This window comes from Rasamsonia emersonii (genome assembly GCF_000968595.1).
Source record: "Rasamsonia emersonii CBS 393.64 chromosome Unknown ctg1118621762233, whole genome shotgun sequence".
Lineage (NCBI taxonomy): Eukaryota > Fungi > Ascomycota > Eurotiomycetes > Eurotiales > Trichocomaceae > Rasamsonia > Rasamsonia emersonii.
This window is the reverse complement of record NW_013562603.1, coordinates 23,516-38,260: the sequence shown is the minus strand read 5'-3', so window position 1 is coordinate 38,260 and position 14,745 is coordinate 23,516. Positions and strand designations below refer to the sequence as shown.

The 14,745-nt window shown below is 51.6% G+C and overlaps 4 protein-coding genes across 4 annotated transcripts; 3 read left to right on the top strand and 1 right to left on the bottom strand.

The window, feature by feature from the left end:
• Positions 1-941: 941 nt before the first annotated feature.
• T310_9872 (HET domain protein) lies at positions 942-3,775 on the top strand (the record flags this gene model as incomplete). Its single annotated transcript, XM_013467684.1, has 3 exons — positions 942-3,041; positions 3,319-3,621; positions 3,662-3,775. The coding sequence occupies 3 exons, from the start codon at positions 942-944 to the stop codon at positions 3,773-3,775; spliced, it is 2,517 nt and encodes an 838-aa protein (XP_013323138.1).
• A 476-nt stretch (positions 3,776-4,251) lies between these two features.
• On the top strand, positions 4,252-5,803 carry T310_9871 (uncharacterized protein; the record flags this gene model as incomplete). Its single annotated transcript, XM_013467683.1, has 6 exons — positions 4,252-4,681; positions 4,747-4,958; positions 5,280-5,318; positions 5,348-5,451; positions 5,606-5,727; positions 5,781-5,803. 6 exons carry the CDS (start codon positions 4,252-4,254, stop codon positions 5,801-5,803), a joined length of 930 nt encoding a protein of 309 aa, XP_013323137.1.
• Positions 5,804-6,329: 526 nt separating this feature from the next.
• T310_9870 (Fungal specific transcription factor) lies at positions 6,330-9,123 on the bottom strand (the record flags this gene model as incomplete). The annotated part of the gene is made up of 6 exons (XM_013467682.1): positions 6,330-7,011; positions 7,071-7,543; positions 7,596-8,179; positions 8,338-8,533; positions 8,588-8,901; positions 8,955-9,123. 6 exons carry the CDS (start codon positions 9,121-9,123, stop codon positions 6,330-6,332), a joined length of 2,418 nt encoding a protein of 805 aa, XP_013323136.1.
• A 712-nt stretch (positions 9,124-9,835) lies between these two features.
• T310_9869 (ATP-binding cassette multidrug transporter) lies at positions 9,836-14,314 on the top strand (the record flags this gene model as incomplete). Its single annotated transcript, XM_013467681.1, has 2 exons — positions 9,836-10,678; positions 10,742-14,314. The coding sequence occupies 2 exons, from the start codon at positions 9,836-9,838 to the stop codon at positions 14,312-14,314; spliced, it is 4,416 nt and encodes a 1,471-aa protein (XP_013323135.1).
• Between the last annotated feature and the right edge of the window lie 431 nt (positions 14,315-14,745).

Below are 14,745 nucleotides of genomic sequence, written 5' to 3'. Positions count from 1 at the left end.
TCTTTCTACGTTCATGTTTTGCTTTATATGTAGTGGATGAAATTGAATACTTTTTCTTCAATAGCCTCTGAAGTATGAATAGTTATTACAGAATGGAACTGCAGGGAACTGTGAATCCTACTCTACGCCAGTGCAATATAGATGGCCGTGCTATATCTCGAGGAAAGTGGAAGAGTAAGGGGAGGACAAGTGTAGATAGTAGGGAAATAGAAAAAAAACACACACGTAGAGAAAGCGAGATACTTATACGATAGCTATTTATGATGATCATATTTTATCTCCACTTAGTTGCTATTTATATTTTTAAACATCACAGAGTGGGAAAAGCCATTGGTAGCCTTTCTTGGCTTAATAGATCCACACCACAAGTATTCCTTTAACACTCAAGACTATGACTTATACTAGTCACGAGAATTAAAGCTTCTCAATATTCCAAAAACCTCTTATAATTCTAAAATAACTTTACAGTACATAGTCAGTGCCGTGTCGCGGTCTGCCTTGCTAGATCTATTTCCTATTAGCCATCATCATTGTCTTGGTACTGTACCTCCGCTTTGTATTCCCTGAATTATACTACGTAGTTTTTAGGGTTAAACAACTCCCAGCAAAGCGGTGGATATGTCGATCTTGTAACCACGTCTCCCACAGGAAATTAAATCTGACGAGGGCGAATCGTTTTTTCCCCACTGACTTAGTTGTTTCTCTCCATGTCATTGGTCCAACGCAGCAAGTTGACAAGCAGTGCATCTTGCGATACTTTGTATATCCTCTATCATCCCCTTGGCAAGACCAGTTCTCTCTGCAGGAGTTGTGTGGCAAGACAGGCCTGCCAGCAGCACTATTTGAGCCGCAGTCTTGTGTGCCATTAACAGCTAATCATTTCTACATCCCTGGCGACAGTCACCTCCTGATTTCAAGTGTATGATAAGTTCTATGTCGCCATGGACCACCTCCCTCTCCCTGCAGACCCCCTCCTCGGGCATCCGCAGGTCGAATATCTCTGCGATCCCAACTTCCGCCTCCCCATCGACTGCCCGCTGCTAGACTACCCGGCCAAAAAAGGCCTGGATAAAGATGCCGTCCTCACGACGGGACGGTTGGGGGATCTCGACGCCTGGCAGATGAAGGGATTCGTCCAGGAGTGGCTGTTCTTTGGGGTCCTATCGAAGATCCTCGAAATCCCAGGCATCCTGATCCAGCACACCGAGTTTGTGACCAAGGGCCTCCTGGATCGGGACATCCTGACAACCGCTGCCTTGCCCGCGTATCTGCGCGTGTGGGCTGCCCGTGAAGAGCAGGCTTCGCCAGAGGACAGAGAGCAGCATGCGCTCCAGGTACAGGCCGTCCTGGAAGACGCGAAGCTCATTGTCGATCGGCTATACAGCGAGCGGTCTGATTACGACCCGCTGGGCCCAGGCGGGTTTGTGCATATCGCTCTCTGCGAGACGCTCGAGTATGCTGCCATCCGCATCTATCGTCGTGTATTTCCGACATCGGAGCGGAAGCCCAAGGCCTGGCGTCGAAGCACATGGCCAGCGCGAAGGATGCGCATGGACGGATGGTGTCCCAATCGAGTGCAGATGCTGTCGTCTCTGCTCTCCTCGTCGGCCATGTACTATGCCAGCGCGTTGCGGATGGACTATTCGACAATGGCGAGGCATGCAACCTGCTCGGCAAAGAGGTGCAATATGCATTATCTCGACAAGGACCGTTATCGCCAGAAACATGTCGTCGACAGCTGCGACTGTGACTTGATCGGTCCGCCTGAGGAGAGCTTGGCATCTGCCCTCGCGAATGGACACATTCCCCTGGTGAGGCTCGTGATGGATGGAGAGAAGGGCTGCACGATCGAGACGGTCGAGGCAGACCTTCAGGACCCTCCCAGCTACGTTGCGATTTCGCATGTCTGGTCCGACGGAAGGGGAAACGTCACTGCCAATGCCCTTCCGACATGCCAACTCCAATATATCCAGTTTCTCGTCTCAATGATCATCGAGAACGATGACGACAAACCGGGTTTGTTCTGGCTCGACACGCTCTGTGTCCCGATCCGGGGAGAGTATCGACCCGTGGCCATCGGCAGGATGAGGAGGACATACGAGAGCGCGGCGAAAGTGCTCGTGCTAGACGGGGAGCTTGAGACGGCATCGATGAGAACCACGCCGGTGGAGTGCTTGATGCGAATCGTCTGTTCCGGGTGGATGCGCCGCCTGTGGACGCTGCAGGAGGGGGCATTGGCGAAGGAGCTGCTCTTCCAGTTCAAGGAGCAGGCTCTAGCACTGCAGGACCTGATCGACGCAAGCCAGCGAGACGAGGCGGTCGACGTGCCAGCTAATCCCACCGTTGACGTGGTGTCCTCTCTGCAATACTTCCAGCGTTTTAAACGCCTGGAAAGCGAACGCGTGTTGGAGCTGGTCGAGGCCTTGCAGTGGCGGACGACCACCAAGCAGGAGGACGAACCGGTCTGCCTGGCGGTCCTGCTGGACCTGGATGCCGGGAGGATCGCGAGCACCGCCCCGGAGCATCGCATGGCGGAGCTGCTGCAGATGATGAAACTCTTTCCGGCGCATCTGATGTTTGCTCCGGGGAGAAGACTGACCCAGCGATACTTCCGCTGGGCGCCGTCTTCGCTGATGCCTACCCAGGGCTTTACCCTCCCCCCGCCGTCCCTGCTGGCGACTCCGCTCGCGATGCAGAGCCCGCGAGGCCTCATCGCCACTCTGCCGGGTCTGTCCCTGCCGCTGTCGACCGCTCCGTTGCGGGATACAGTCTGGTTCAGGATCGAGAATGACGAGAGCTACTATCGCCTATGCAACTTTGGCAAGATAGAAGACGACGGGCCATCATGGAAGGATATCGGTCCCCACAACATTGAAAGCCCTGCGCTGGTCCTGGCAGGCTGCTTCTGCGAGGGTCTGGGACAGGAGATGGGAGCGCTGGTGTCGATTGTGTACAAAGATAGCAAGGATAGCAAGGTGATTGTGGCGGACTTTGTCTCTCGAGTGTCTATCTTTGTGGAGAATGGAGAACTTCCAGCTGAGGTGAGCATGGAGTCGGAACGGGCAGCAGCTGCGATGTCTTCTGAGACAGCTGTTTTGGTTGGCGAGGCTCAGCACATCCCTGTGACAAGATGGTGCATCAGGTGAGGTATACTCGATGCTACATGCAAAATAAGAATTGCACGGAAAAGAGTAGTTCGGATTTGAGAGATGCTGTGTTTTTAAGCAGAAAGATGAAGGAGGCGGAGCTGACGATTTCAGACGACTGTGCTGTGCAACTCTGTTTGCCATTCGCTACTACCACATGATCTTTCTACAGTTAAGTATGTCGGCCAGCGAATTTCAAGAGCTTGTCGATATCGACATCAGAAACATTCTCATACCGTGGAAAATGAATACAGCGGAACAACAGGAATACTATTTGTTTTTTGCTCAGGTGCAGGAAAGATGTCGATATGGATCCCATATTGATGCAATTGAATTTTCTGTGGAAGGAGGCTCGGCACAGACTGAAGCAGAAACAATGAACAAGGGTGATGAAATAACCCTGCACATTAAGCTGGCTGAGAAACTTCACCAACTTCACGCCAATGATCTACTTATGAAGCTGTTAATGGTCCAAGTAAGATCAAAATTATTCGTGTACCACTAGGCTCGTCCAGGTAATCCGCCAGAAAGTGAGCAAGCGTGTTCCAACAAACCGCAGCCCAATTGACCACAAGATTTTTCTACGGGATGAAATTGAGTCTGAGCCCCTTTCATCGGGCTTGAGATGAAATAATTCGAGATCAAAAACACTCATATTCATTCTTAGACGGTTCTCCAGCAGTCGTCGAATATCAAAAGACGTCGCGTTGAACTGGCCAGAGATAGAAGAGGCATTACACAAGTGGATACAATAATTAGTGGTGACATTATTTGAGAGAAGGCTCACTTTTTCTGAACAAATCTCCCTGCTTATCAAGGCCAAGAGATGCCGACTTTTAGCAACGGATGGCTTCGCAATTTTCAGTCTCAAAGATCTATAAGAAGCTCCCTTTTATATGGTGAAGGAGGACGTACAGGATTCTGAGCAGGAGATGATCTCTATATAACACGGACTTAGTGTATATAGTCTCTCTGCCCTACCTTTCTTTTTTTAGCACAGTACCCCGCTCTAATTGCCAGGGTTAGAAGTACTTCTACATAAACAATCTCTTTCTTTCCAACAAGTAGTAATTTCCAAAAAGAATACAATATAATAAAAAAACAAATGCCCCCTCCAGACCCCCGCCTCAATGGCGCCACCCACCACTACAACCGAGAAGAGATCATCGCATTAATCTTCTCCTTCTACCAATTCCTCACCACTCTTCCCTCCTTGGGCCCGGAGGATATCCGCTACCCTCCACCGGGTGGCTGGCCCGATATCACCAAAGAGAGTCTGGTCTTCGCGCGTTCCGAGCCCAAAACGGATGAAGTGGTCGCCCTCCTCCGACATTTGCCGTACATCGATATGACCCTCAAGAAGACGGGTCATGACTACTGCATTGCGGATTGGACACGCCCTTGCGACTGGCGGGCGGGCTGGAACAGATGGTATGATCCCAACGATGAGGATGGCGTGTTTCCGTCGTGGGTGATCTCTTTGACATACGGGGAGAGTAAGGTGGGGCACTGGATCATGTTGGCTACGAGTGATGGTAAGTTTAGTAAATAAATACTTTTTTTTTAAAAAAAATAGGGCTAATATATGTGATATACCCAGAAACGGTATCAGACTACGTCCGCTTCAAATGGGAATACCCCCCAAACTACCCCGCCGACGACCCGCGCAGCTGGCGAGATCGGCTATGCATTGACGAGACCATGACCCTGGCATTCAAACACGAGAAGTGGAAGAACAACTATCTTCGTCTCGAGTGGATGCCGCCGGTGACAACCAAGTATGTGGTTTTTGGTGACGATGAATACGGCGAGGTACGCATTTCCTCTTGCCTGTTCGACTGATACCCTTTGTTTCCTTGATAGAATAGGACTAACGCTGAGCTGATTCCTGATCTTAGGAAATGAAGAAGATTTATAGGGAATATGGCTGGCCGGATAATTTCCGAAGAGAGGATTGTAGAAAGGCTCTCTTGGAGTGGGATGCGAAATGAGTTAGGAGATTCAGTCAAAATATATTTTGTGATTGAAGCTTTATATCTTATATATGGTATCTACAAAACAAAGAAATTTGGAGGATGGATGACTCAAGAAAATATTTCATTTAGATGCGTTCCATGTATCTATAGACCACAGCTATCAACAGCAGATGCACAAAGAAATGCAGCTAATGAGGTAAGAAAGCGTTCAATGACCGATGGTAGATTCATTCCCTTGAGGATGCGGTCGCAACAGTTCCTGCTCTCCTCTCACAAAGATACCACACCATATCTGCCAGCTGTGACATACGGGCGTCCTTGTTGCGAGAGTAAGCATGCAGACTGACTGGCACAGTAAACTTATCGGGCCCAGTTTCACTAGTTGTCATAAGAGTGGGGCGCAGAAAGGTAACCAGTTATAAGTATTATTAGAATGCAATAGAATATTTATAGCATAGAGTAGATCCTCATATATTATATTAGGAACACAAGGGACAGACAGCTTGGATTATTAATACATCTTAAGATAGTACTTATAGATAGCCACCTCCTTATGTGTGAGCTAGGTGAGGGTCTGAACTGCTATATCACATACCAGCTACTAGGTAACTATATAGCAGGAATATCAATATAGCCATCACTATCTGATATTATATAGACATTAAGATTCTGGGCATGTAGACACCTCAAAAAAAAACATAAAATGGCCTCAATGTCGACAGACACTGGGAACCCTAGAACACCAACATTCGCTTCAAATCAGGATGGAAAGCAATTGGGCTATCGGACTCCTCAGCACCAGATGCTCGTTGACTCACCATGTATGAGACAGTAAAGTAGTAACAAATCAAGAAGTCAAATCTCTCTTGGCGGTTTCACCACTCTAATAAAAAAGCAATGCCATGACATTCATCAGACAAGAGAACAATGCAGGAACAAGGTATTGAAATATGTCTATCCAGGTCATACCAGGCCAACCAAAGATTAAATAAACATATCATGCCGCACAAAATCTACGTCTACTGCCGACAGACTATACAGGAGGAACAATGCCGTAATTCATTATGTCCCTGATAAGAAACTGGTCATAATCCAGTACTGTAAATGCAAAATGCTAGCTGGCCAAATCAACAATATGCTTTTTACCGCTTACGGAAAGTTTCCGAGTTTCAATAGTACCCAATGTATGTACTCATGCAGTCATTGTTCAGCTACCCCCAACAACGGCCGGATTCACCGCGTCAAACAGATCCATCACGTCTATCCCCAGCAGCTGCAGCTCTTCCTCCGGCATGTAGCTCGGATCGTCCACCAGCGGGAAGAACAGCGATTCGGTCCCGGTGCCATCGTTCGCGTTCATAAGAGTACCGCTGCTGCTGTATTGCTGTGCTTGTTGCGGCTGCGATCCGCCGAACGTTTGGTGATAGGCGCATTGTTGCAGAGACGTCATTAGGGACACTGGAGCTTGTCGTGTCGTTGCGGTCTGAGAGGCGACTGCTGCGGACGACACGTTGTTTGGAAGTTGACCCTGACTCTGTGACTGAGTCTGAGATAGGACAGGGCTCGGAAATTGTGCCTGATTCGGAGCATCGTTCACCCCGGTATTACTTTTGCTACTTGTAGTCCCATTGCCAGGTTGATGATTGCTATCATTATTCCGGCCCCGCTCGCCCAGTTGCACGTCACGCACGTACTCCCGTGCAATGTGCGCAAACTCGGCCACCAGGGAGCCTGGCAGGGTTCCCCGGCTTTCGTACTCGACCCGACTGAAGTGGCCACTGGCGACGTCCAGGAGCGCCAGGTTGTTATTCGTCTCTGGATGGGTGGGGTTGTGGACGACAAGGTCAAAAATGATGAAGAGTGCGGACAGCGGCATGAGTGCCAGGACCCTGGATGTCATGTACCAGCGCTTAAATCAGTACATAAGTGTGATGAAAGGAGAACGTACCATAAGGAGGTATAGGTGGCCACTTCGATGTAGGTCGTCAACTCCAAGATGGAGCAGGCAGTCTTCATCAGGAACTTCTTCGTTGCTAGCTGGTGAGCGGTGCCCAGCTCGTCGGCTCCGACCTGGAGGGAAGTCCGCAGCAAGGTGAGGAGGGCGTTAAAGTAGAGGTATTGTGTGGTCAGTGCGATTGAGACTGCCAACATGCCAGGCAACGACCGTGCTCGGAGTGGTTCGCCAGGCCGGTATCGCTCTGGGATCGACATCCTCCACTCTTCGAGTTCGTCACGTAGCTGGCAAATCGAGGTGTGATAAAAGCCTGTTGTTTTCCCTGCCGAACTGACAGAAAACAAGCTACTGTAGATCTTCGAGACGAGCCTGGCATATCTGGCAGAGGCGAGGAACCAGTCATAATCCCCGAAGACGGACTCGGGAACGTAGGGAATCGGGCATCCGATGTCAGAGTCCATGAGAACCTTTTTCGTTACTATAAGCCTTCTTGTTTAATTTTGTTAAATGACAGCTTACCGAAGTTCGCCCTGTGGTAAAACAGGATATCTTCTCGAGAGTGTACAGAACCCAAAAGGTGCGATGGCATATACTGTCGTTCGGACCGGTTGCCTTGTTATAACCATTGTTCTGGGCCATTTTGGCCGCTTCGGAGATCATCAGCGATTCGAATTGCCAGGCAGACACCGTGGTCGAGAAGATAGCCTGCGAATCGGTTTCAGCCTGCGTCTTCCAGAGCCTACAGTCAGGGGATCCCACCATGGCAGTCAGAGCCTGCCAGGAAGCGTCGGTTAGGGTCTTTTGTCTAAGATGGATGTTCGGGAAAGGAGGACATACTTGGACGGCGGTCAAAGAACCTTTGGTCATCAGAATGTCCTGAAAGTGGGAAAGCGCTATTTCAAAAAGACTCCAAGCTTGTCCATTGCCCGGGTCAAAACTTCCACCGTCGTTATACTGACAGCCAATGGCAAGGACAGCATGATACAGAGCGGACCAAGCTGGATCGGTTACGGACGATGGGGAGAAGGCCTGTCCAAAGACTTTCTGCTCAAAGGACGCCCGGTCAAGAAACGGATAAACTGGATGGACCTGTTCGAAGTAAGCTGTATCGGAATTAATAAATGTCTCTTGATTGGGGCACTGATTGGGGCAAGAGCATACATCTCATGCAAGAGACTGCGAAGTCGCGACTGATTTGCAGCGGTGCCTTGTTTAAGTCCCGTGCGGAATTCAAAGGTAGCATCCGGCCTGTGCCTTTTACCCTTGAATTCGCTACTGAGCCAATCGTCTCCATAAGCCGGTTCAGCTTTGTGTGCCCAAGCCTGTTGCTGAGGGAATGCACCCTGCTGGCAGAAAAGAATGAAATGTTCGAACTTGGTCCTAAAAGAAATCAGAATCGATAGGTGCCTTTGCTGTTGTGTAAACAGTGTCTTATCCATACCAAAGAACTCGGTCAACTAAAGGATGTCAGCACCCTCCAGAGCAATTAAGTACATCCCAAGCGAGCTGACCTTGCTGGGGGCATTCTCGTCTCTGCGCTTGGCAGGTGTCTGACGGTCTGCGAGGAGAAGGTCGACGTAGAGCTTAGGAGATAGAGACTGTTCTGACGACGCTGTTTTCTCGCCAACACACCTGTTGCCATTGCCGCCGGAAAAAGACATGCGGCATTCAGCTTCTCCATGGCTGACGGAGCCAAGATGTCCATTTGAGGAACTCAACTCCTGACCGATCACTACCGTCGTTGAGCACGGGGTCCTATCTCCATCTCGTGTCGATGGAGTTGCCTGCCATTTGGCAACAGTCTCAGAACTCAGTCCATGTGACCCTAGATCGTCTGGTAAGCAATCGAGCCTTTCGTTCCAGACAGGAAGTCTCTACCTTCATTCTCGTCAGCCTCGTCAGACGGTTGCTTGCGCTTTCGGGGCGGCTTGGCATAGCTGTAGTGACACAGCTCTTTTCGTGACTGTTCGAATGGATCGATGTCAGCACGAGCTCGGTTAAAAAAGCTGTCCAGGTAGGGATGCACGGTACAATGCAATTGTGACATGCAGACTGTTCCGCCTCACTGGATCCTAGACGCGAGCCATCAGCACGGAACTGCTGCAACCGGAGTTCCGAACATACTGGTGCAGCGGACTTTGCGAGCCTTACAGGCATCGCAAGTCTTGGAAAGCCGCATCGCCGGCGGTTCCGTCATTTCTATCAGTACCGAATATCCGGAGGGCAAAGAAAGAGAAACAGCAATGGAAAAAGTGCCGGAATGCAGGAGAGAAATAATACTATGGTTCAAGCGTTCGGTACCGAAAGCTCGGTGCCGAAAGACCATTCGGAACCGAAGGAGAATCCAGGGCTGTCATTGGATGCCGAACAGAGTATGTACCAAGCAACCTCCATCAACCTCGATATGAGAGACCCAGCTTCCATGTTGCAAAACTGTCGAGGACCCGGGTCTCGGGACCCTGTCAAGGGAGTGAATTTCTCTCAAATATGTCAACCGAAAACTCCGATGGCCGAGACACGGCTGCCGCAAACGCGACCAGCAGATCTCTCCGTCATATAAACCGCGATTAGCCTAGCTATCTTTCCCAATTGCAGCTATTTGACACCGGTCAGCTTTTTCCTTCAGATCGATTCAGATTTCGTCGTGAGTGAGGTAAGTGCTGATGGTTATCCCCTTTCATTTTTGCCTGAACATCTACTGAGGGCCATCCCACATAATTCCATAGCTGGAACGAGGTTGTTGACGTCCGCTAGGGACCATGGACGCCGAGAAATCCCATCCTGGAAGCGTTGGGAGCTTGCAGATAGATAGTCAGCAGACTTCCGTTACGCAACTTGACGATGGAATCAACGAGTCTCCCCAGCAATTTGCAGAGCTCGTCCACGCACTTTCAAGACGCAGCACGAGAGCGTCCGACAGTGACGATCCGTTCGACACCGACTACCCCGCTTGGACGCTCGAGAAAACCCTCAGAGCCGTCCTGAAGCGTTCGAGCGATGAAGATGTGGCTCCCATTTCTCCCAGCACGTCAGTCAGATGGCGAAACGTTGAAGTCCATGGAGAGGGCGCCGTCACAACGTCCCAGTCAGATGTATTGTCGGTCTTCCTGGATCTCTTTCGAGCCGTCAGTGGCATTCTCGGAAAGGGCCCGCAGCGGGAGATCCTTCACGGAATCAATGGCCTGGTCAAAGAAGGGGAGATGCTGCTGGTGCTGGGCCGTCCGGGGAGTGGGTGCTCGACGCTGCTGAAAACTCTCGCCGGCCTGACCGAAGGCTACTCCCACTGGGCTGGCGACATCACGTACAGCGGCGTCCCAATCGACATCGTGAAAGAGCGTTTCCGCGGGAAAGTCGTGTACAATGCCGAGGTTGAGAACCATTTCCCATACCTGACCGTTGCCCAGACGCTGGAGTTCGCCCTCAAGACCAAGACCCCGAAGCAGAGGATCGGCCACCTCTCCCGCGACGAGTACATCGAGAAGATGAGAAACATCCTGGGTGCTACCTTTGGTTTGAGGCATACCTTCAACACCAGGGTTGGAAACGACTTTGTCCGTGGGGTGTCCGGTGGAGAGAGGAAAAGAGTCTCGATTGCAGAAATGGTTCGTCCCGCCTTTGTCTTCGTCTTTACTGGAATCACAAGTCTAATCTGGACGTTTTATTAGCTGGCCACTCGTGCTTCGGTGACATATTGGGATAACCCGACGCGAGGCTTGGACTCATCCACCTCGCTCGAATTTGCCCGTGCCCTGCGCGTGGCAACCAACCTGACCGGCCATGTCGCAGTGACCGCGCTGTACCAGCCAGGAGACTCACTCGTCGAGATCTACGACAAAGTCACGATCCTTTACGCCGGTCACCAGATCTGGTTCGGCGATCTCAGTGACGCAAAGCGCTTCTTCCAAGACATGGGCTTTCTCTGCGGTCCCCGCGAGACGACGGCCGAGTTTCTCACCTCCATCACCGACCCTGTTGCTCGGCAAGTGAGATCCGGCTTCGAAGAGCGTGTTCCTCGGACTCCGGAGGAATTTGTCTCGCGTTGGAAGGAGAGCGTCTACTACCAGAGGCTGATGGCGGAGATCGAGGAGCACGAAAAGCAGTACCCGCGAGGCTGCTCCGATGCGCTGCAGAATTTCAAGTCCGCACAGGCTGCAGAGAAGACCTCGTGGACCAGGAGCCGTTCCCCGTACATGCTCAATCTGGGAAGGCAGTTCATGGCGACCTATATCCGCGCCTATCAACGCATCCTTGGCGACAAGGCATACACACTCTCTATCGTCGTCACCATGGCCGTCGTCGCCCTGGTCATCGGGTCCATGTTCTACGACATCCCCGAGGACACCAGCGGGTTTTTCTCCAAAGGCGGCGCAATCTTCTTTTCTGTACTCTTCAACATCCTCGTCAACTTTGCCGAAATCAGCGCACAGTTCTCACAGCGACCGATCGTGGAGAAACACAAATCCTATGCCATGTACCATCCGTTCATCGACGCGCTTGCCTCCATGGTGGTGCAGTATCCGATCAAGCTGCTCAACGTGGGAGTCTTCAGCGTCATCATCTACTTCCTAGCCAATTTCAAGCGCGAGCCCGGTCCGTTCTTTCTCTTTGTGCTCTTTACCTTCCTGGTATCTGTAATGATGAGCGCCCTGTTTCGGACGATCGCTGCTCTCGCGAACCGGGCGGAAACGGCCCTGGCCACCGCGGGCGTTCTGCTGCTGCTCTTGGGCATCTATGCCGGCTATATCATTCCCCGGCCATCCATGCATCCGTGGTTCAAATGGATCAGCTACCTCAACCCAATATATTACGCGATCGAGGCCCTGATGGTTGTCGAGTTCCACGGGAGAAACGCGTTATGCAACACGCTGGTGCCATCTGGACCAGGCTATGAACACACGAGCGTGTTGAACCAGGTCTGCGCCGTCACCGGGGCCCGTCCTGGACAGCTGTACGTGTCGGGAGACGACTACGTGGAGCTTTCATTCTCCTATTCTTATTCCCACCTTTGGAGGAATCTGGGGATATGCATCGCGTTTTTCGTGTTTTTTGTGGCCACATATGCGGCTGCTACAGAATTCAAAAACCCACCGGCCTCGAAGGGTGACTCGCTGGTCTTTCATCATCCCAGGCTGCCCTCCGCAAAGCGTGTTCCTAAAGAGGATGACGTGGAGGACCGGGCCAATGAATTTGTGGCAGTCGGTCAACAACAGGAAGCTCTGATGGATGCTGTCGCCCGGGGCGAAAAGGTCTTTACGTGGAAGCACGTCAACTACGATATCGAGCTCAAAGGAGAGACACGCCGTTTGCTGTCCGACGTTCAAGGGTATGTGAAGCCCGGGACCCTGACGGCCTTGATGGGAGAATCCGGCGCCGGGAAGACGACCTTGCTTAACGTCCTCGCACAGCGGATCTCGGTGGGGGTAATCACTGGCAACATGCTGGTCAATGGATCTCCACTGGGCCGCTCATTCCAGCAGGAAACAGGTTATGTTCAACAGCAGGACATCCACCTCGCCGAATCTACCGTTCGGGAAGCCCTTCGATTCTCCGCTCTGCTACGCCAGCCAAAGGAAGTTCCCGTGCAGGAGAAATATGACTATGTAGAAAAGATCATTGCCGCTTTGGGCATGCAGGAGTACGCAGATGCTGTCATCGGCGTGCCTGGCCAGGGACTGAACGTGGAGCAGCGCAAGAGGACAACAATTGGGCTGGAGCTCGTTGCTAAACCAACTCTCCTACTGTTCTTGGATGAGCCGACATCCGGACTTGACTCCCAGTCCGCTTGGTCCATTGTGAAGTTCTTGCGAGACATGGCCAATGCCGGCCAGGCCATTCTCTGTACCATCCACCAGCCCTCTTCCATGCTGTTTGAGCAGTTCGACCGTCTGCTGCTGCTTGCCAAAGGTGGAAAGACCGTCTATTTTGGCGACATTGGCCCCAACGCCAGCACGGTGATCCAATACTTTGAGAGGAACGGAGCCCCATCTTGTCCCGAGAATGCCAATCCCGCCGAGTACATCCTGGACACAATCGGAGCCGGAGCGACAGCCCACGAGGAACGGGACTGGGCTGAAGTCTGGAAGTCGAGCCCGGAATTCCAGCACGTCTCGGTGGAAATCGAGAAACTGAACTCGACGCACCAGGAGGGCAGCCCGGCTGGGGAAAACACTGACACTGCCGACACATCGAGTGGATATGCCATGCCCTGGTTGCATCAGTACCTGGCGGTGCAGCGGCGTCTATTCCAGCAGTACTGGCGCAGTCCAGTCTATATCTGGAGCAAGGTGTTCATCAACCTGGCAGGCGGGTTGTTCCTCGGATTTACCTTCTACAAGGAACCCAACTCGGTCGCGGGCCTCCAGAACAAGACCTTCTCTGTGTTCATGCTCCTCCTGCTCTCGCTCGTGATCATCGTGCAGCTGCAGCCGCGGCTGATCCAGTACCGGGAGCTGTACGAAGTGCGCGAGCGGCATTCCAAGATGTACCACTGGACCGTGTTCGTGGTCGGCAGCATCGTGGCGGAGATCCCGTTCAACATCATCATTGCCTCGGTCTGCTTCATCTGTTGGTATTTCCCTATCGGCTGGTGGCGCGACATCTCCGACGGCCGGGGCGCCTCGATGTGGTTTGTCTTCATGCTCTACCAGCTGTACCACACGAGCTTCTCGCAGAGCCTGGCCATCGTGGCCCCAGATGCCGAGACGGCGGCCATGCTGACGATCCTCTTCTACACGTTCATCCTCGCCTTCACCGGCGTCGTCCAGCCGCTCTCGCAGCTCGTCGGATTCTGGCACTTTGCCTACTACGTGTCGCCGTTTACGTACCTCGTTTCCTCGCTGATGTCCACCGCAACGCATGGGGTTCCTGTCCGATGCGCGGAGCCGGAAATCAACATCTTCAACCCGCCTGCGGGGATGACCTGCGGAGAATATGCGGGGGTCTTTGCACGCGAAGCCCTCGCGTCGATTTACAACCCGGACGCCACTGCAAATTGCCAGTTCTGTCGGTACGCGGTGTCGGACGCGTATCTGGCGGGCGTGAACATGTTCTACGAGGACCGCTGGCGCGATTTCGGCTATCTATGTGCGTTCACCGTCTTCAACACCGTCCTCTTCTTCGCGGTTTACTGGCTGCGTTCTCGGGGGGTCGGTTCACGGATTTGGGTTAATGTGTCGAGAGTTCTGCCTGTTGAGAAGGTGAAGCAGGTGCTTCACCGCAAGCCTGATTGGAAGGTTTAGATGTGGTTATCTTCGATGACCATTCACGGACTCTGAGATTGTCTACTGACTTCGTTCGGTCTTCAGATTGACAGATGGATTTCTTTTTCATTACACACGCGCCAACATTCCTTTCGGTTTGTTTCTATTAAGACATTACCAATTACAATTATTTCATCATTTCCTACATAATACATATATTCTCCCTCTTCTTGCCTTCAACTGACTCTCTCTCGCCCTCTCTTTTTTTGTTTCATTTCATTTCTTCGAACTGTATTAACACCATACAAAACCATCGAACCTCGAAAGCATTCTTGAAGCTGATAACCAGAGTAGAGTAGATTAGATGGATAGATAATAAAATCAATCAATCAATCAATCACCCACCCACACCAATTACTAGAGATCTAACAAGGATAGAAAGTAGTAGTAGAGGGCTTGTCTTGAGATAA